Source organism: Rhodamnia argentea, chromosome 4 (genome assembly GCF_020921035.1).
Source record: "Rhodamnia argentea isolate NSW1041297 chromosome 4, ASM2092103v1, whole genome shotgun sequence".
NCBI classification, from domain to species: domain Eukaryota; kingdom Viridiplantae; phylum Streptophyta; class Magnoliopsida; order Myrtales; family Myrtaceae; genus Rhodamnia; species Rhodamnia argentea.
The window spans coordinates 12,883,479-12,904,997 of NC_063153.1; the positions used below are offsets into that span (position 1 = coordinate 12,883,479).

General features: G+C 39.6%; 2 protein-coding genes across 2 annotated transcripts; both read right to left on the reverse strand.

The window, feature by feature from the left end:
• Positions 1 to 3,684: 3,684 nt before the first annotated feature.
• On the reverse strand, positions 3,685 to 6,835 carry LOC115746701 (pollen receptor-like kinase 3). Its single transcript, XM_030682588.2, has 2 exons — positions 4,887 to 6,835; positions 3,685 to 4,696 (listed from the first exon to the last, which is right to left on the reverse strand). Exons 1-2 carry the CDS (start codon positions 6,190 to 6,192, stop codon positions 4,128 to 4,130), a joined length of 1,875 nt encoding a protein of 624 aa, XP_030538448.1. The 5' UTR covers positions 6,193 to 6,835; the 3' UTR covers positions 3,685 to 4,127.
• A 141-nt stretch (positions 6,836 to 6,976) lies between these two features.
• Positions 6,977 to 8,830, reverse strand: LOC115746705 (photosystem I chlorophyll a/b-binding protein 6, chloroplastic). The gene is made up of 5 exons (XM_030682593.2): positions 8,674 to 8,830; positions 8,403 to 8,570; positions 8,068 to 8,105; positions 7,144 to 7,658; positions 6,977 to 7,025 (listed from the first exon to the last, which is right to left on the reverse strand). Exons 1-5 carry the CDS (start codon positions 8,718 to 8,720, stop codon positions 7,008 to 7,010), a joined length of 786 nt encoding a protein of 261 aa, XP_030538453.1. The 5' UTR covers positions 8,721 to 8,830; the 3' UTR covers positions 6,977 to 7,007.
• Between the last annotated feature and the right edge of the window lie 12,689 nt (positions 8,831 to 21,519).

Here is a 21,519-nt window from a genome sequence, read left to right on the forward strand (position 1 = left end):
AATTCCTTGTGAAATAATCTCTTAATTTATTAAAGGAATTATACAAATCTAATAACAAGAGTTAATTGACTTCGACACTTGAATGGTTGATGTAATTCCAAGTACAATACGAAGACCCAATGCCAAGCACTCGCTCATAAAACGGCGCCTCAAGACTCCTTCTACGATAGTCCACTGCCAAGACTAGCAATATACATATATATTGCACCAAGGAATGATCCAGCCGAATTCTACTTGGAAGTATTGGTGGCCGCGGGCCGGTTTGGGCCCATAACCGGTCCGGGTCAAACCCGTAACCTCGCCGGGTCGGACCCGTAACCGGCTTGTTGATCGAGCCCGCCGATTCCAAACTGGAACCGACTCATCCCATACGGGCCGGTTACGGGTCCATGTATAGATGAACTGGCTTTATAGCCATTCGAGAAAAAAATAAATAAAAACAAAAAAACTATGGGGAAAGACCCTTTCCCCGACCGTTGCAAGGCAATGACCATTTTTCCCTCACTCCCTTTTTTATTTTTTTATTAATTTATTAATACTATCATAACTATTATAAATACCCATTTTCATCTTTCATTTTTTCTCACAATTTCTCTCAAATTCTCTCATTCCTATCAATTCTCTCAATCCACTCAATTCTGTCAATTTTCTGAATTCATTTTTTGCTCAATTCTCTCAAAAAATGGCAAGTGAAAACAGAACTAGTGATAGAGGAAAGAGCTCGATAGGGGAATCCGATTGTCCTCACGATCCTCGTGATTTTGCATATTGGAGAGATGATGTTGATGATATTAACATTATTCACAACGTCGAGCATGTCTCAACGCAAGAAAGTTTTCATCCTTCTATCGGTATCGAAGAAATATCAGCAAGAAAGGAGCAGGAACGGGAGGTCACATCCGACATATGGGAACACTTCATGAAGGAATATTTATGCCAAACAAGTATCAAGTAAAATGTAAATATTGTGGGGCAACATACAAATCCACGGGAGGAGGCGGCTATGGAACATTTAAATGGCATCTGAGGTTGAAACATCCAACGCAAGTAGGATCGATACCTGACCAAAAATAAATTTTCGGATATGCCAATCCTAACACTCATCCTTTATTTCTTTACAGTGATAAAATTTATAAAGAAAAATTAGCTAGATGTATTGCCTTAGAACATTTATCTTTTAATTTTAATGAAAATTTTGTTGTTAATCATTTTATACAAACTGCATGTACTCCACAAGTAAAATCTATTTCGAGAAATACGCTTAAATGCCAACTTTTTGATCTTTATAAAAGAGAAAAAGAAGTTTTAATTTTTTTTTATGGATTTTAATGGATGTGTGCATATAGGGAGCGACATTTGGAGTGATTCTTAACAATTTTATTCTTATATGTGTATTACACGTGATTGGACAGATGATACTTGGAACATTCAAAAAAGAGTTATTGCATTTCGAGTTTTTGATGATAGGCATACGGCAAATAATATTTATAGAATAATTAGGCAAGTTTTAGAAGAAGATTTTTTGCTTAATAAAATTTTTTATGTTGGTTTTGATAATACCACGGTAAATACTGCTTCAATTCCCGAGTTAGAAAAGATTTGTAAATCCGCTTTTGATAGATAATTTTTTCACATTAGATGTGCTTGCCATGTTTTAAATTTATGTGTACACGATGGTTTAAAAACTGATGATGTTTTTCTCACCCAATAAAAACAACAGTTCAATTTATGGAAACATCCCTAAATTATGAAATAATGGGGCAGATTTTGTAAAGCAAATAGAAGAAAATCAAAAAAGATTTTCAAGAGATGTTCTAACTCGTTGATGTTCCAACTCGTTGGAATTCTACGTACGAGTTGCTTAATCAATCTTTTGCATATAAAGATTTATTATGTACATTTATTTCAAATAATGTTTCTCAAATTAATTTATTCCCACAAGAGTGGAATATTTATAAAAAAAAATTTAGATTTTTTAAAAGTTTTTAATGATGCAACCTATACTTTATCCAATGTTTATTATCCTCCTACGCATTTATTTTTAATGGAGTGTATTACTATTGTTGGTGTTTTTGAAGAAAATAAAAAAAGATGATCAATTAGGTCGGACTATTATAGTAATGCGAACAAAATGACGGCATTATTATACTAAAATTCCTCTTATTTATTTGGTTGCTTCTGTTTTCGATTCACGCATCAAATTAGATGGTTTGAGTGATTATTTGACTACGTATTATGAATGTTTACATTTGATTGAAAATTTAAATATTAGAGCTATACAATTAGTGGTTAAAAACGTAATAGTAGAATTATATAATGAATTTTGAAGTAAATATAATCTAGGTGATAGTGAATCTTTCAACCTAATGAGATACAAAGCGAGGACGTAGGTAAAATTAGTAGAGGGCACAAACTTCTAATGAATAGGCGAAAAAGACAAAATGGAGCAACAAGAAATATTTCTGAAATCGAAACCTATGTAATTATTTTTTTTTTTAGTTTGGTGAATCCGAAGGCGGCACGGATTTCCCAATTCTAGAGTGGTGGAAGAGGTATTCAACCCAATTCTCAATTTTCGCTCTCATCGCAAGATAGGTTTTAGTAACCCATTGTTCAACGATTACGGTTGAATAAGCATTTAACGTTGGAGGCAATATTTTGGAAGACCGACGGTCAAGATTAGCTCTAGATTCGGTGGAGGCTCAAGCTTGTGTCGATTATTGGACAAAGGCTCAATATCGATAATAAGAGATGGATCGCAGCAATGAAGCTGAATTATTCGATGATGGAGATACCACCGTCATGGGTACCGGTACCGGAACGGGTAGCGACGATTGACAATGAGGTAAGTATATAGTTATTAAAGGTGAAATAACTAAATGAGTTTTGATTCTTCTATCCCCAAGAAGATATGTAGGCGTTTAATGATAATTCATTAAATTCAAGCCCTTTTCCCTCCAATTTTTTCCCCTAAAAAAAAAATCGATTACAATTTATATTTGATAATTTATTATTTCATAATTTCTCATTTTTTATTTCATAATTTATTATTTAAAAATTAAATTTAAAAACCGTAATCGGAACCGGGATCGGCGATTCCATTTTCGGCTTTGAACCTCAACCGGGCCTTGAACCGGCCCGGAACCGCTGGTTCAAAACTTGAACTGGAACCACCCCTTAAGGTTTCGGTTCCGGTTCAACTTTGGCCACGAACCGGAACCGGCCACTTCTGGTCCGTGGCCATCACTACTTGGCAGGGTGTGATTCGGTCAACAATCCAAGTCCAACTTGGACTTTTCTTTTTCTTTGACCACGGCTTCAACGAGCATTAGTTGGTGAATTGCAGAGTTTTATTTCTTCATCTTTCTTTGGCTCAAATCATTATCTTGTTCTCTGACCAAAAGTCAAACTTCCATGAACATCCAAGTTAGCAACGGCACAAGACCAGTATGTTCCTACGCCAAATTCGAGTTTATCCAAAAAATTCCATTCGGATTTCCATGATATACATATTGGCTTCCACAAATAATAACATTATCTCCGATTAGATTTTGTTCGCAGGCTTAAACTCGAGACACAATTTTAACAGATCTCATGGAAAGCCAATGCACTTCTCAGGTAAAAGACAAATGATCCATACACTGTACAGACAAGAGTGAAGAGCTGTCTATTGCAGAATCTACATTTGAAGGCAGTCAAGACATTTCTTATCAAAACTCAGTTCAGAGACTCAAATGGTCAGTCAGAGATCTCTTTGTAGCACAGACCTGACAAAGAAGACCCTTTCCTGGAAGTCAAGAGGAGATGCTTTGACACTGAGCTTCCCTACTATGGTAGGGCAATGACAAAGCAAAAGTCAGCTTGAATCAAAGAGTGATACTCGCTGAGCTCTAGTTTAAATGTAAAAGTAGCCAAAAGCCTCGCGTTCAAGGCCACTCTTAAGGTACCGTCTTCCTCGGGAAAGGATGATACCATCAGTGAATCTTTGCCTAACCATTGAGCGGCTGATTCCAAGTGTGGATGAATCCGTTACAGCGCTCGATCAGGGAACGAGCAGAACTTGGGATTCAAGACGTTCTATCCTGTCAACTAAAATTTTCAATAGCATGTCTAGAAACAAAATTGCCTCACACTTGTAACTCTTCCAATTTTCTAGTTGCTTCTCTCAGGTCAAGCCGATGATCGGGGTTCTTCTCTGTGCAGGCAGCTCCTATATGAAGGAGTCGCAGCATCTCGCTTTTCGACTCTATCGAACCCGCTATCTCTGGATCAATGACTTCGGCCTCCCTTTCCTCTGAGATCGCTGAGTGAACCAACATCACAACATCAGTTCCGCTCTTCCCGCTGTTGATATACTGAGACGGGAGCTTCCCTGTGAGGACTTCAAGGATGATTAATCCGAGACAATAAACATCGCACTTTGGCGAGATGCTCCTTTGCTGTGAAATCTCCGGCGCCTTATATGCAAACAAGGTTTGCGCAGCTTGAGAAGGGTTGATCAGAGGATGGAAGCCATAGTCATTGAGCAATGGTTCATAGTCTGAGCTCAGAAGAATGTTGCTGGACTTGAGGTTTCCATGAGGCAGGTCATAGGATGCAAGCTCTGAATGGAGAAAAGCTAGTCCGCTTGCGATTCCCTGAACGATCTTCAGCCGGGTTGGCCAATTCAGCTCACTGTGAATAATTCCACGATCACCTGAAGAATCAAAGTATGTGATATCAGAAATTGGCAAAACATTACATTTCATCACCGGTTTGAGGGCATCATATAAGATAAGTTGAATCATTCAGGAAATCTTTCATCTCCTGAATATTAACATGTTATGATAACAAAAGTGCTAGTGGAAATATCATTTCCAAAACATGCAGAAGAAAATAAAGCGTACCATGTAATATGTATAACAAGCTGCCCTTAGGAATGTATTCCGAAACTAAGAGCTTCTCATCTCTCCTATAATGGTAGGCTAGTGGTGTCAGTATATTTCGGTGATGAAGTCTAGCAAAACGTCTAATCTCGGCATCGAACTGATCTTTCTCTAAAGCATTCATTTCCCTCATCCTCTTCACCACCACGGACAAGCCATTCGACATCACGGCCTTGTATGCAGAACCCAACCCGCCGTTTCCGAGCACCTCCGCAGACGCCCTCATTAGATCAGCCAATCCGAATTCACCCTTCTCATCGCTCAGCATCACAAGATTGCCCAAACCGTGCTTGCTGCCTTGAGCCTTTCTTTTCGACACACTGCCTTTCTTGCTAGACTCCGTTCTCATGGGCTTCGAACCAGGGATGGGGACTTGGCATGCCTCGCTGACCTTCTCTTTTCCTAAAATGCTGAAATCATCATCCCTTCTACGTCTGGAAGAAACTATTGCGGCCAGAAGAACCACGGCAGCCACCAATCCTGCCACTATCCAAAGAACTATGCTGAACCCTTCATTGCTTTTGTGTTCATTGAGTGGTGGAGGCGATTTGACGGATATCGTCTCTGTCCCAGGCAATTCTTTGCCAGGGCAGACTTTATCGAGTGGCTTCCCACAAAGTCCTGGATTCCCTTCGAAAGACTTGGAATTGAATTTAGACAAACTTTCTGGGATTTCACCCTCCAACTTGTTGTCTGACAGGTCCAGGGAGATGAGCTTCTCGTCCTTAATCACAGGAATGCGCCCTGAGAAGTTGTTCCCTTCAAGGTGAAGCTCCATAAGGTTGGAGAGTTGCATCAGGGACTCCGGTATGCTCCCCGAGAAGTTGTTCTTAGAGAGCCAGATCTTCTTGAGAGACGCCATGTGCTGAAAAAAGTCGCGTGGGATTTCCCCGTAGAACTGGTTCCTGGATAACAGCAGGGACTTTATCGCACCCAGGCGATAGAAATCTGGCATTGGACCCGTGAAGAGATTGTTCGTGAAGCTGAGAGTCCTGAGGCCAGGTAAGGCCTCCAGTGCATCGATGTCAATCTTTCCGGAAAAACCCATGTCAGACAGGTGGAGCCCCGTGATGATTCCGTCAAAGCAAATGATGCCGATCCAACCATTGCACGGTTGCGATCCAGGAGACCAGGAATCCAAAGCATCGGCGTTCCCTAAAGACCTCTTGAATTGGAGAAGAGCATCTTCAGGTGCGGACAGAGCCAATGTTGTGAAGGAGATAATAAAGAGGGAGAGGACGATGGGGGGAACAGCAGCGAAAGCCATTTCCAGTCAGGCCTTATCACCGCCGTGCAAAAATGCACGTTATTCAGGATTACACTATTCTTACATTAAACATCTCATAATGTATGTTGAAGGAGAAAACTTGGAATCATATTTCTTCTTCCGGGTCACGGAGTTTCTCCGGGTGGCTGCTTTGACAGATTAGATTGATTGCTTTGGTTATGCAGAAACCTGTCAATCTTGTGGATGGAATTGGCAAATCCCCATGACAATCTAAATATAGAATTCGAAGGATAAAATAGAAGAGGGATCTATATAGAGAGGTAGATCATTGCCTTCTCTTGACCAGGTCAGCTCCTAGGGAAAGCATATACTTAGTAGGGACGTGGCAAACAACACAGGCTTTTAGCATTCCTGCTTCTATTATTTATCTGCAAGGTCAAATCGCTCGAACACAACAGTGCCTCTGTTACAAGATTCTGCAAGTACCACCTCAAACAAGATTCCGTGTCCCCGACAAAACTGGTATTCTCGAGGACTTCAATGGATCTTCGGCCTCAGGATTACCAGCACTGAATGGCTTTAGATTTATGGAGCTAAAGCTTGCAAACAGGCCAAAGAATGCATCACCATGGGCAGGATCAGCCACATATACAATGAAGTGTGTAACAGGAAGATAAATGGAATTATATTGATCGAGAGCAGAAAACCAAGTTGGGGTTCCTGGTATGTACAGAGTCTCTGCTCAAGTCTATCGAAACAACAGGAACAATGCCACGGAGGCACGGACTATTCGGCCATAACTTCTCGCCAGTATCTCTCTCTCTTCCCGAAATCAACCCTTCATTCATGTAGCATCAACTAGACGTGAAAGCCTGCAGTGAAACATCGCTTCTTGAGGCTCATAATGAGTGAAAACTGTTGCGCATTTTATAAATGCGGTCTATCCAGCATAGTACATGGAAAATTGAAGTAGGTGAGATGAGACAATACCGAAAAAATGTTGCAGTGACCAGGGTCTGCAATGTGATTCAATAAGTTCTCAATGGGGCCGTCGCCTGTGTAAATGGCTTGGAACCAGAACCCCACAAATGCTAGCATAGCTAGGCGTCCGTTTTTTATTTCCTTGGTCCTCAATACCATGACGGGCTCTGGAGAACCCCTCCCCCACATTACTGGATCAAACCAAAAGCCACCAGGATAACCAACGTCGGGCTTTGGTTTCTTTATATGTGGGAGCTTGAAATCGATGTCGACACTGCCCGGCTTGATCATATCAGCCCACCTTCTTCCCTCTACCCAACCCATCAAGGCTAATTGCACCACGAATAAGGTTGTGGTATCGGCAAAGTATTCTCGAGTGCCGGCATTGTACCATGAGTAGTTCTCTATGAAGCCTAATCTTCCAAGCAATTCAGGAATCAGAATTCCAGCCGCCCCAAGCATTGCCCATCTGCTATGCATCAGTTCGGCTTGTGCAAACCACTTAAGCAACTCTGGATCAGACCCTGCACCAGTTGGTACATGAATAGCGATAACACAGACGGAAACACTATTGGGAATCATGCCATGTAATTGAAGGTGAGTGTTTATATGTTATAAGATGATTCCGAGATGACCCCTTCGAAGAAAATACACTTTATATCACACTTCGTTCAAAATTGATAACTAAGATGAGATTTAGCTAGATTTACGGGCGCCACAATATGAAACCCCCACATCAGAGCACATTTCAGCCAAAAGCCACTTTCTTTAACACTTTGAAGCCTGTCCCAAGCCTGTGCTCAATACAGTCCCCAAGCATGAACCCTCTCTAAGGAGATTTCCACGACTCCATGATTCGGTTCTCCACTTCAGACAGTTCATAAACATCGTGGTATATTTCATTTGAGAATCTAACGCAACATGGATTCATACCTAGGCCAAGCGGGTCAAAGCCGAAATCTCCTGGAAGGCTGCAATCAAATTACCATGAACCGGGTCATGTCTCCATCACGCAATAGTAATCACATGGAAGCTTATTCATATGTCAAACAATAGCGAAAAGATTAGGCGACAAAAGAAAATGCAAATTCCTGAACTATGGTCGCTTATAGCCAATGTCACAAAATGTATGCACAGAAGAATAAGAGAACCAAATTCCATTCCAAAACAGTCATGAAGCCGTGTAGAGCAAGCTCGTTACTTTAAGACCCTAGCATGAATGTTTTCGAACTATCTCTACTTGATGTCCCAAAAAGAGTGAAAACTACCTGCCATCGAGCCACTGAGGAGGCGAGCTACCCGGAAACCAGATAGGCCGATCAGGAGGAAGCGGCTCGCAGACGCTCGACACCCCTTTCGTCGCCTTCACGCGAGTCCTCGAAGGCGACCTCGCGCTGGCCGCGATTTTCCCAGGAAACCATTTTCTCGGGCTTCCCCTGTCACCAAAAACACAAGGCAACGAGGAAAGTTGTGATTGAAGAACGAGAACTCAAGAGGACCAAGCGCTAAGCTGGGAAAGAAAGGAGCAGCAAGTCCGACCTGGTTGGGAGGGTGAACAGCGAGGGAGAAGCAACGGCTAAGACCATGGATGACGGGTGGAGCTGCAGCTGGAGCTTGGGACTGTTTGCCGACTCCCGCCGAGCTCAAGTGGATGAAGGTGGACGAGTCGGGATGATGATGATGCTTACGTGGCGTGCGTGGACCACGTTTCGGCGGTCGGGATATGCGTGATATTACTACAAGAAAGGATTCAAGCACGAAAGGAGGACCTTACATGAAATTTTTCTATATTGCGGAATCGGGGATATAGAGATACAATTGCCCCTAAAGTTCTTGTCCCATCGTTTTCACGGCGTAGAGAAATTATCACAGAGGATCAACTATGCTAAGTCATTATTGGGAACCAAACGTTTGGTAACGAGGATACGATTCAACATATGGCAAAATTTATCCTGTTATTTATTTGGTGCCTGCTCAAGATAGAATTAAATCAGATATAAAAAGAATATAGCCCCAATAATATTATCCCATGAGAAAGGTAGAATAAAGTGAAAAAATTATAAAAAAAGTTCTAAACCTATTGCAATTATGTGAATTCAATCCTAAACCTTTCTTTTTTCCAATTAAGTCCTAACCTTTTTGCATTTGTGCAAATTTAGTCCTTTTGGTCAATTTTGAATGGAAATTGATGACATAGACATTGGCCGTCTTATATGGCACTGTCGGTGCTAACGCGGAATTTAAAAAAAAAATTAACTTTTTTTTTTGTCTTTTTTTTCTGTTATGTTTTTTTTTGGTTAATGGCCAACGGGAAGCTGCCGGCTATCGGTTAAGGCTCGATGACCTCCGCCGGCCATTGCAAAGGGCTCGCCCACCGAGTGCGAGGGTTTCGCGGCCCTCACTCGTATATGAGCAAGGGCCAATGGCTGGTGGAGGTTACCAAGCTCGGTTGGTGGTTGGCATCCTTCAACAGGCCATTAAAAAAAGAAAATAAAAAAGATAGAAAATATTCAAATAAAATTTAAAAAATTTTATGTCGGTGCTAGCAGTGCCATGTAGGACAACCGATGGATAGCCGGCGTTTATGTCATCAATGTCCAGCAAATTAGTCGGAGAACCGAATTGACACAAATGCAAAAAGTTTATGACTCAATTGGCCAAAAAAAAGTTTAGGACTATATTAGCACAATTGCAATAGGTTTATGATTGTTTTTTTTTTTTTGCAATTTTTCCCAAATAAAGGTGGATAAAATTTTTAATATAAATGATATAAAATTTATTTTTCTTGAATAACATACTTCTTAAATTAATAAAATTATAATATTATTTATATCTAAAATAAATAAAAATAGGAAAAAATAAAAAAACATTTTTTATTAGTATTTTTATTAATATATCTAAATTTATTTCTATCTTATGAAATAATCTATGGATAGATATCTAGTATTTGTATTTAGTACATATTTTAGCTATTTTAGTATAGTTTACCGTTTGATAAAATTCTAGTAGAGATCATGGAAGGGGACCAAAGAAATTAAAAAATTAAAGCATTATAAAAGAAAAGGAAAATAATAAAAATAGGAAAATAAAATGAAATAGGCAAGAGTATGGTAAGAGATTCTTACCATTTTCGTATGTGCAATTTTTAGGTTCATTTATTCTCGATATATCGTTTACACCAAACAATGGCCATAATATGATGTGAAGATATCATGCTTTATTATTACGATACAGTAAATAATGGATATGATATAGTAAAATCCTTAAATTTTATACCTTATCCTATATAGTCATATATATTGATTAGAAATTTAGACGACCGGATTATATAGCCTATAGACCTTAATCGGGTTTTTTTCCAAAATAATTTTTTTAAAAATATTTACAAAAATATTTTTTAAAAATAAATATTTACGGATTTGGGCCTTGTTCGGCGGTTAGATTGTCGAGCGAGGGCCGCTCGGCAACTGGGCTGCCAAGCAAGGCAGCCATCGAGCTCGTCTTTTTTTTTTTTTTTTGTAAATTTCATATTTTTTTTAATTATTGATAATTAGAATATTTATTTTATTTATAATTTTTTTCTTGTGAATCTTATATTTATAACATTATTAGCAATAATTAATGTAAATATTTATAAATGGGAAACCGCAGCAAAAGAGTTAAAAACCGCATGGAAATATTAAAAACGGCAGCAAAAGAGTCGAAACGAGTAAAGAAAGGGCAAAACTTTGGAAGAGCATATCTTATCTCTCGGGCGTCCGTTTGAGACGATTTTTTTTTTATTTCACGTAATTTTTCAAGATGAATCCATTGGCAAACAGCCGCAGGCAGTTTGGCCCAGCTTTTTCCCCAAAAAACGCCATTTTCCTTGTCAATTTTGCATTTTCTTCCTTCGGTGCTACTTCTCGATATTGAACGAACCCTCCTTTCCCTCTTTCCTCTTTTAATCTTTCCATGCGGTTTTTAACTCTTTTGTTGCGGTTTCCCATCTATCTATTACTGCGGTTTCCAATATATTCCTGCGGCTATATTACATTATATCACAACATTATTTATTAATTAGAGATCTTAATAAATATTTACATTAATTAATGTTAATAATGTTATAAATATAAGCTTCACAAGAAAAAAAATTATAAATAAAATAAATATTCTAAGTATCAATAATTAAAAAAAATAAGAAATTTAGAAAAAAAAAATGTCTACCTTGCTCGGCAATGGGCATGCCGAGCGGGCCTCGCTCGGCAATTCAACCGTCGAGTGAGGCCCAAATCCGTAAATATTTATTTTTAAAAAATAATTTTTTAAATTTTAAAAAAAAAATTATTTTGGAAAAAAACCCACCTTAATCATAGTCGGATGCATAAAGCTATCTGATGGACCTGAAGCCTCGTATAATTAACTTGAAATTGGAGCAGCCTCTTTCTTAGAGTCGGCGGGAGGAGCTTGATTTGTAGCGAGAGTTTGGCACTGTTCTAACCGAGGCCTCTCTTTTCTTCCTTCTTTCTCCCTATTTGTTTTGGCGAGCTTTTTCCTATCTTAGGCTCCGTTTGTTTCACGGAAAATATTTTCCCCAATTTCCAGTGTTTGGGGGGCGGAAAATGAGCGGTCAACGGAAAATACTTTCCGGTCAACAAAAAAAACCTTCTAAAACTAAGGAAAATGATTTCCTCATTTTGAGAAGAGGAAAACATTTTCCACACTTTTCATTCCTCCTCTCTTTCAACTATTTTTTTCTTTTTAATTATTTTTTTGCTTTCTTTTCGTTTTTTATTTTTCAGATAAAATCCATTTTTTAATTACTTTCTTTATTATTATTTTTTTTGTCTTTTTTTTTTTAAGTATTCCTTCTTCTCCCTCGGCGGGTTGCCGTGCCTCGCCGCAGCCGGTGGCTCCGGCCTCGAGTAAGGAAAGCTATAGCGAGGAACAAAGTCGTGACGTCCTTCCCGAACTTCTCGTGCTCCACGCTGAGCTCGACGGCGGACTCGTTGCGCAAAATGACGTCGGCCTTCCGGTCTTGAGGCTCACCGCCTCGACGTAGTTGACGTCGACGAGTGGGTCGACGAGGCATTCAAAGGTCGATTCCGAGGCACCACCAAGGGTGGCCTCCGGGAGGCGCTGCGAGACCTCCGCGGCGTAGTCGACGGGGACCACCTTCATTTGTTTCCACAAAATTAGAGGCGCATCTCTCTCCCTCTGTTCTCACGCTTTTACTAACGGCCAGGCAAAGCTCCATTCTCTCTATTTTCACAAGTTTGCCCGATGGTGAACATTTGCCGAGAAAACGATTCATAGCAGTCACCCATGAGCTCCCTTACTAAGCGGTGGCGACAACCGGGCGACTCTTCCCGCAGATTCTGATCACGGGAGACTTTTGAGGCCATGGAAATTCATTGAAGACTTCACGGCCACAATAGAGAGCATGGTTGCGAGTCCCCCGCCTTGCAAGGTGGCAATTTCCGTGGGTGCAATAAGTTGACATACGGAATTGATTTTGATTTGAGATTGTTGAAGCATCCCCGGAACTCACCATGAACTATGAGGCTCCTTCGCTTGAGACACCGCCGTTCGCACCATCGCCGACCCTATCCGCAAGTAGGATCAAATCGATTTGATATTGTTTCAAATTCGGAAAGGTAACCTTGAACCAATTCACTTTAATTTTCCTTTATTTTTTAATTTCAAAATATAAAAAAAAAATCATAAAAAGAAAATCCAAAAAATTGCACCTTTGAAGTTCAAGTCAGAATTCATCGAAATTGCCAAATTGAACTTTTTTCATGAAATTGGTACCGGAAGGGCATTAATTAAAAAATTAATATAATCAAGTCTCCGAACTTAAAATAAGACGAATTTTCCTTACCAAACGGTGGAAAATATTTTCCGGAACTTTTTCAAGTTTTTGCCAAACATCGGAAAAGGAAGTCATTTTCTTGGAAAATGACTTCCTAGAAAACATTTTCCGGAGAGGTCATATTTTTCGCGAAACAAACGGAGCATTAATGTCAATATCCCTTGATAACCGTAGGGCTTCATTTGGTCGTCGGAATAAAAAATTAAGGTAAAATATGTTTCATTTTATCTTGTGTTTGATAGATGTCCAAGATAAGATAAATGAGATATAGCCTAGATAAAAATGTCATAGGGGAGAAGGCGTGATAGATCCGGATAAAATTTCTTAATAGAGTAGCCATGACGAGAATCAGATTTTTTCTATAACCACCGTCTTTCCTTCGAGCTGGGTCGCTTGAAATGACCTTTCTTTCCTTTTTGATCCTGAATCCTTAGAAACAAGATTACATCTTGACGGAAAATGTGGCCAAAAAGTCCTAATCTTATTGCACTTTTACAAATTCAGTCTTAAACTTCTTAATTTTGCTAAATGAGTCCTAAACTTTTTAACGTTTTGTTAATTGAATCAATCCAATCAATTTTGTCTGAAAATCACCGATGTGGACGTCGATCTTATTACATGGCATGCCAACGCTAACATAAACATTCTTAGTAATATTTTAATAATTTTTAAAATTTATACGTTTTATTTTTTCTCCTTTTTTTCGTTTTTTTATTTCCAAAAAGGCCCTCGCCGGTAGACATGGCCATGGGCCAATTTAGGCCTAGAACTAGCCCGTGGAATAACCGGAACCGGCCCGGAACCGGCGGTTCCAAACGACCAAAAAATAAAATAAAAGGGGAAAACAGTTCTTTTCTTTTTTTTTAATCGAACCGGAACCGGCCCTTAAACCGGCGGTTCCGAACCGGAACCGGGACCGCCCTTCAAGGGCTGGTTCCGATTCAAGCATGGCCATGAACCGGAACCACCGGTTCACGACCCGTGGCCTTGTCTACTCGCTGGCCACGAGCGAGGGCCAGCCCCGACGGTGATGGCCTTGCCCAAATTTGGTCTTAGACAATCGAGTAACCCCCTTCTTCACGCACCGTGGTCTCTTGTCCACATCTCTTCGCGAGGAAGAGGTCGAGAATAATCCCAGAACCACGCAAATCGATCGAGAGTAGGGCAGTTAATGACACGACTGCAACATTTTGTGTTCTTGTCTAGATACTAACGCGTTTGGATCACCTGCCATAAAGGCAGGTGACGTACCCCAATCCCCACCCTCCATTTTTTTACCTCCATTTCAACCCCACCCCCCCCCATCTATAAACAAGGATGGAGGGTGGGGATCCAATGCATCCCCTGCCATTATGGCAGGGGAGCCGGATCCGATACTAACAAAGACTCATCGTACGTTCTTCTCAATCCCAAGAGAGGTAGACAAAAGAAAGATTCCCTATAGCGTGAGCCACACGTGGTACACGTGGCATGTTATTGCAACGAAAGGCTGCCGTTCTCTTTAGTTATCTTCCTTTGATTCCAGTCGCCTAATGATGCTTGGAACATTGGTTATTCCTAAGCTGTCAAGTTTTTCCTCAACCACTTTCTCTAAAGTGGAGCTTGATTAATGATTTGACAACGATGATATAAATGGAACATTGTCTAACTCGTCACAAATCACTAATGTGACGTGCATTCAATGTTCACACGCCCATTCTACAATGTAAATTTATAGAAGATAAATAATTTAACTAGTTTTTCTTTTACGTGGGTTGTCATGTAATGGCACTTTGAACTAACTTGTACACATGAAATTTGGTCTCACTCTCGAGTGCATTACTCTAAGGAGATTTAGAGATTCTCTAACATGCCAATTCTAAAAGTATAGACTCACTTTAGAACCGCGAAATTAAGGTTATAAGTCCTTCAAGATATATGAATTTGTCGTTTTGACTCTCCCGTTTGAATGTCGCCTTGTATTGTGAAACTGAAGTACATCAATCATCGGTGTAACGGTTCATAATGCTATGCCCGCGAAATTATGAGTGACCTAAGCCTAGGATCTCTTTAACTTAACTCCAACATGTGCACTCCAACGAATTATTTAGTATCCTAGGGTAATGCAGAGCAAGGTCATATCAACCGTTAATCATCGAGTCCAATTATAAGATTCACATGATCATCGAGAACTCGACATACGCTATGGCCTAAAGATCATTAAAAAAAAATTCGATGGAACTAGATTCTGTCATGTAAACCATGACCAATTCCTAATTATATCAACGCATGTGGTTCATTCGATTTCTCGGATCTTCCGACTCACGTTGGATCAAGACACTGTTCCTTGCCCTTCTTAGCAACCTTTCAATGTTAGTAAAGTTCACGGTTACCAAATAGGAAAGCCCACACAAGTCCTCCACATAGTCTCTACCGGTTTGAGGCAAACAGACAAAAACATCATGGTCACCGACTGAGGCCAAATGCATACTTCTTTCCGAGTATTATGTAGTCACGACTATCCTTGTCGTTGTAAACGAAACCATCAAGTGAAATCTTCGGTTACTTCGTTGTGATGCGAGACCTGTCACGATTTCCTTAAAGGAAAATGCTGAGATGACTGTGCCGTTAGCTAGCAAAACGGACCGTCAACTCTCAGCCTCACATTTTTCATCTTCACTAAGGGAGATTTACTGAATAGGTTTCTTATTTTTATTATATCAGAGTGCAAATTGTTTAGAATCATTCATAATGAAACTTACTTAACAGATTCTCTTGCCTTATTTAAAGAAACTTATCCAAGTGATATTATTCAAATAACAAGTTACAACTTTTAAAATAGTAGATATTATTCTTCGGCCAAATAAAAAGATTATGTGGATATCATTCCCAAATTACAAAAAAAAAAAAAAAACCTTAATAATTCAAAATCATGTGAATATTCTCAATGAACCAAACATTGGAGCTATATTAGGTAAAATATATAAAAAAAATTGACTGAAATCATTTTTTTTTTACTTTAATTTTGACTCATGTGATCCTAAGATTGACTTTGTAAGATTTTAGGTCCCCGCATATCCTCATTTATGAGATTTAGATCAACATGGTAAATTCTTTTTCTCTACTAATTTCATCATGCTTATTTTGAATTTTTCTTTACTTCATTTATTTTATGCGTAATCGACATCATTGGTCTTTAATTTTGGGTCACTGGAAAGTCTTTATAGAGCAATTTGATTTGACCGAAAGAAATGAGAAGCATTTTCATTGCACAATGACTTCGTTATTAGTTGCGAAACTTACCTTTCAAGTGTTGATTCATCTTATATATACACACACAATGACATTAACGATTTCTTTTCAACAAGTGATAATATTTTTCTACTTGTAATTTTTTATATTTGGACTTGTAATTATTTACATTTCTTTTCAATGTTTATTTTCTTTCTTCATACTCAATAAAATTGATTGCATGGGCTCTCTTATGATTTCGTCTCTCAATTTTAGCTTGCAATGAGGAAACATAAAAGTTTTAAAAAAACATGGAGTCAAAAATTGAAACCAGAGTCTTTCGGTCTCCACAAAACGATTTTGTGGCTGACCATTGACCGTCCCACGTCATTCTGCAGAGGACTGTCAGCCTAGTCGCTCCCTTCCTTAAAATGTGATTCAACTTGTATTGAGTTAGGCAGTATTTTTACTTGGGAATGGCATGTCCCATGCTCCACATGGAAACAAATCTCGTGATTACAAAATGGCGCATCATGCCCACATATTAGAGGGGGACAATTTTAGTTCAATGTTATCTCACAAGCAATGGCCATCTCAGGCTCAGAGACCCCATCACAAGCCTCGCCACCAACACCAAAGCCGACACCGCCGCCGCCACCAACATCAGCGACGAATTCACCCCCTTTGATGGAAGTGGTGACTGCGAACTGTGCTTCCTGTGGATTCACAGAGGAATGCACCCCTGCATACATCCTTCGGATTCGAGAACGGTACCAAGGAAGATGGATATGTGGGCTCTGCATTCAGGCGGTGAAGGATGAGGTCCTGAGATCAGACAGGCTCATATCCACCGACGAGGCGTTGAATAGGCACATCAGCTTTTGCAAGAAGTTCAAGTCAACCGATCCCATGAAGGAAACAGAAAGCCCCATCTCCGCCATGGGGAAACTGATCCGGCGCAGATTGGATTCGCCGAGGGCCCTCCGGTCGAATTCGAGCAGCACGTTGCAAGGGATCGATGAGGTCGGGAGAATCACTAGGCCAGCGCTTGTTCGGTCAGGGAGCTGCTTCTCTTCTTTATCTAGTTGAGTGAGATACTAATGTATGTTCATGGAGCAGGGGAACTATGTTTCTGATAGGGGAATCAAGGTTCTCTTCACTCTTCCTGTAATTCAAATTGCTGGATGCTGAACTGGATTTGGCTATGCATCTGATGATTTTCTTTGTGCATATGATGCCTGATCTGATGTCTTAGTTAGGTATTCCCACGTAGTCACCTTCATGATTATGTTTGTACATATTTCTTGCTTGATGAACGTAACAAGGGAAATCGAATTCTAGTTAGACTGCATTTTCGACGAGTTTTAACCGATGGAAGAACGAAGAAGAGGGAAGATGTGGATCCCCCATCTGCCTCTGATGAAAATTCTGGCCTTATTTGGCTGGTGTTCTGGCATATGGTGGGAGGACCGTTTGTGTTAAATGGATCAATTTGGAAGGTAGTAGGGTACGAGGAAAGAGGATGGATGGTGACAAATCTGACCTGCGATGATATTTGCAAAGAAAATTAATTCCTCTGGTGGGATGATGTCTCTCTCACTCTTAGCCTCACTCCTCTTGGTCTGGTCTGATGTGAAGCTGCTGGTCATGTCCAGACAAAAGCTTTTATTGGTGTGAACTCTTGTGGAACACGAGACAGAATTTGGTGGGACAGTGGAGGGGTTTGCTGCGACTTTTCGACTACAGAATCCACGCTGAAGGCCAAAACTTGGCCTGGCGAAATGAAGGCGTTTGGTCACTTTGGTGTAGTCATTTTTCACTGAAAATGTAATGAGCAGATGGTTGATATTGCCGGAGAAGAACCTCTTCGTTTGCTGTCACACCCTCATCGTTCACATTATTCTTTCTTCAAGTTCTGTTGATAGTTCTCTCTTTGTCCACACGCCCTTCGCCACAGGTGACCAACAAACTAACTTTTTTCGACATAGATAGTATTCCAATTTCATCATCTTTCACGGCTCGATACCCAAAAGACCTCTAATTTTAGCATCTGTCTTGATCATGTTGAAAACTCTTTTGTATCTCATAAAAAACTCCAAACTTTTACTTTTATCCCAATTCTACCAGCCTAATGTAAAAAAAAAATCCCTAACTTTAGCATTGGCCCAATTATATCCAAAAAATTTTCTTGTCTCATAAAAAACTTCAACTTTTACTTTTGTCTCAATTCTATCACGTTGGCCTCATGTCCATAATCATTGTTAGTTAATCCCACGTGACATTTCTACATTGTTAATGAATTACACCTCAGCAAAGCTGACATAAAAAAAAAAAAAAACCTCAACTTCTCTTATGTTGTCTGCTTCTCCTACCCATTATCGAGAGATACAAAGTTACTCAAGACAACACGTTTCGGATTCTTCTCGGTACTTGAATGGCCCAAAAGGGGGCTAGACGTGACGATCCGATTATTTGAACGAACGATCTCGAATCTCGTCATTCGTAAAACCCGTTGTTTTCAAATGTCAAAGATTCATTAGTAAGTTCAGCGAGAAAATACAGCCACGAAAGATTAACTAATAGTGATTATGGACGGAAAGGCGACGGTGGTAGTATTAAGACAAAAGTAAAAGTTTGGGGTTTTTTATGAGACAAAAAAAATTTTGAATATAATTTGGACATATGCTAGAGTTAAAGGCTTTTTTGGGTATTAGGCCCATTTTTCTCCCGCACTCCATTATTTTTCTGTCTTTCTGTCTTACTTCAATCTACAATACCTCCCATCTACCTTCCGCATAAGTCAAGGGCATTGGCATCCCCGATGTTCAATAGACCCAACAAAAGGGGTGGGTCGGGTCATAAATGGTCCAATCCAAATATAACCCATTTATTGCAACGTAAAGCTAGGGATATATACCTGACTCGATTCGTACACAACCCATACCCGATCCGTCTTATATTTATAGAGCATTTTCATATTTAATCCAATGTAGGACAATTCATATCCAAATTGAAGTGAGAGTGTGGAGTGAGTAAACGTGAGATCGAGAGAGAATAAAGAGATAGTCATAAAGGTGAGTTGGGTCTAAGATGTAGATCTATTTACGATCAATTTAACACTCATATTATGTTAAAACTTATTTATGACCAATTTATTGAATATAACTAATCCATACAACAGCTCAACTCATCCTATGTGGATTAAGAAATGGGTATATGATGCATTTTTGACAGGTTTAATGTTCAACCACTTCCTCGTTCATTTCGCCCGCGCTGTCAAATTTTGGAACTATTTCGTTGTCTATAGAAGGGTAATTCTCCCCGGGAGCCCATCATGCTTTCTTGGAGCCGCCACACAAAGAGGTACAAAAAGACACCTTCATAGCCTTTATTGTTGCCGTGGATGGAACTGTCTATCGCTTGATGCCTCTTCAATTTAACATCATACACCCTCAATTTCATAAGAAGGACCGTGGCCACTTCTATCACTTGTACTCCATGTTCTACTCGTGCTTTATATTTGTTTGATGGTATTGTATAGATTTACTTTCATGCTAAATAAAATCGTATCTTCTTTTTCCAAACGTATTTTTCAATTTATATTCCAAAAAAAAAAAAACCCTTGGAAAAAATCTCATTTTGAAGTATCCACTGACAAAAAAGAACAAATACACTCAAGTTTATAATCATGTGATAATTGATTGTGCATTTTACTTGGTTTCTACATTCTAAACTATGCGCACAAAATAGCACTCTGCGTCTCAAATAATTTACTTCTACTTCTAAAAAAAATCTCTATTAATTTTCCTTTTCATTGTCAATTAAACTTTACAATAAAAAAAATTAGTCAAAATTTTGTCGGAAAATTCTATAAGTCATTCTACAGAAAAATATTAATAACTTTTTTTCTAAGTCGTGATAATGCATACAAGTAATTCCATTAAAAATACCAAACTGACACCCTCATGACATATTAGGGAAGGTAATTGTGATTTTATCTTCGCAAATCTTTAGAAAGGACTTTTTTTTTGTTTCATCTTGTCATCCCACAACCCATTATGTGTATACAAAGGAAAACTGATAAGAAAAATGTTTGTTGATGATGTGCACTTGATTGTGTTAGGAAGTAGTTCATGTTCAAAATTTTCAGGATTTTAGTTAATGTTGCGCGTCGAAATCCTTCGACGGGGCTTTTTCTAGTTATGGGTTCTAGGCCCAAAACGACTATGGCCCAAAAAGGGTTACTAACGCGAGAATCTTTTATCGAACTTAATCCGTTCGTTTTCCGAAAAGGAGTTACGGGTCGGTTTTGGATAGAGAGTGTCAAATGCGGTAGATTGATACAAAAGGTGTGTCACAAAACAACTTCGACGGCCCAATATGTGTAATAGTAGCAGTATATAACAAGTCTCGACACGACCCTGGAATTAAATCGACGGGATCGGGAGATGATATAGGACACAATGCTGGAATTCAATCAACAAAGCACCGAACGGGGATTGTAGGACACAATACCGGAATTGAATCGACGATCTTGGACAAGATGGGTGAAGGGTGCAATACCGGAATTCAATCGACGATGCTGAACCAAGTGAGTAGACGTCGGAATCTAATCGACGACACCTAACTCTGGATATGATACTCGCCGGAATTGAATCGACGACGGGGATTTAAAAACTATAGCTAGGCTAGGTTAAAGGCTAAAGGCTAAGAGCTAGTTGAAAATGCAAGTGTTTTGGATTTGTTGTGTGTATCTTGCTACTGCGAGGTATTTATAGGCAAGCTCTTTGGTAATCGGCGAGCGATTTCTTCCTTTGACCCCACGCTTTGCTCTTTTCCATAAGCCACGTGGATGACGGTTTCCCGGTCTTCGCGCCTTTTCTTTTTACCTCGTGGGGATTACCGCCAACCGCCTCGATCGTGGCCTCCCTCCGCGCGCTTTTTCTTGCTCTAGAAGGAAGTGGCGCCAGAGTTTACCCCGACACGTGGCACCTTTTCGATTGGTACGTACCTTGCTTCGGTGTTCCTTCCTGTAGCTGATTATCGCTTCCTCACGTGCTCGTCACGAGTCTTTCTTGGATTATTTCAAGTGTCAACGGTTAAAAATTAATCCATAAATTTACTCAACAATGTAGAAAAGAGCTCGGTATCTTGGGAAATTCTATGTATGGTAATAGCCACTTAATTTTTTTTCTATTGATAAAAGAAAACATGTGATATTTATAATTATGGAAACCAGTTCCAACATAGAAATAAAAAAGATATTAAAAGAAGAAGAAGAAGAAGAAGAAGAAGAAAAGAAAGTGAATAAGTTTGAGATT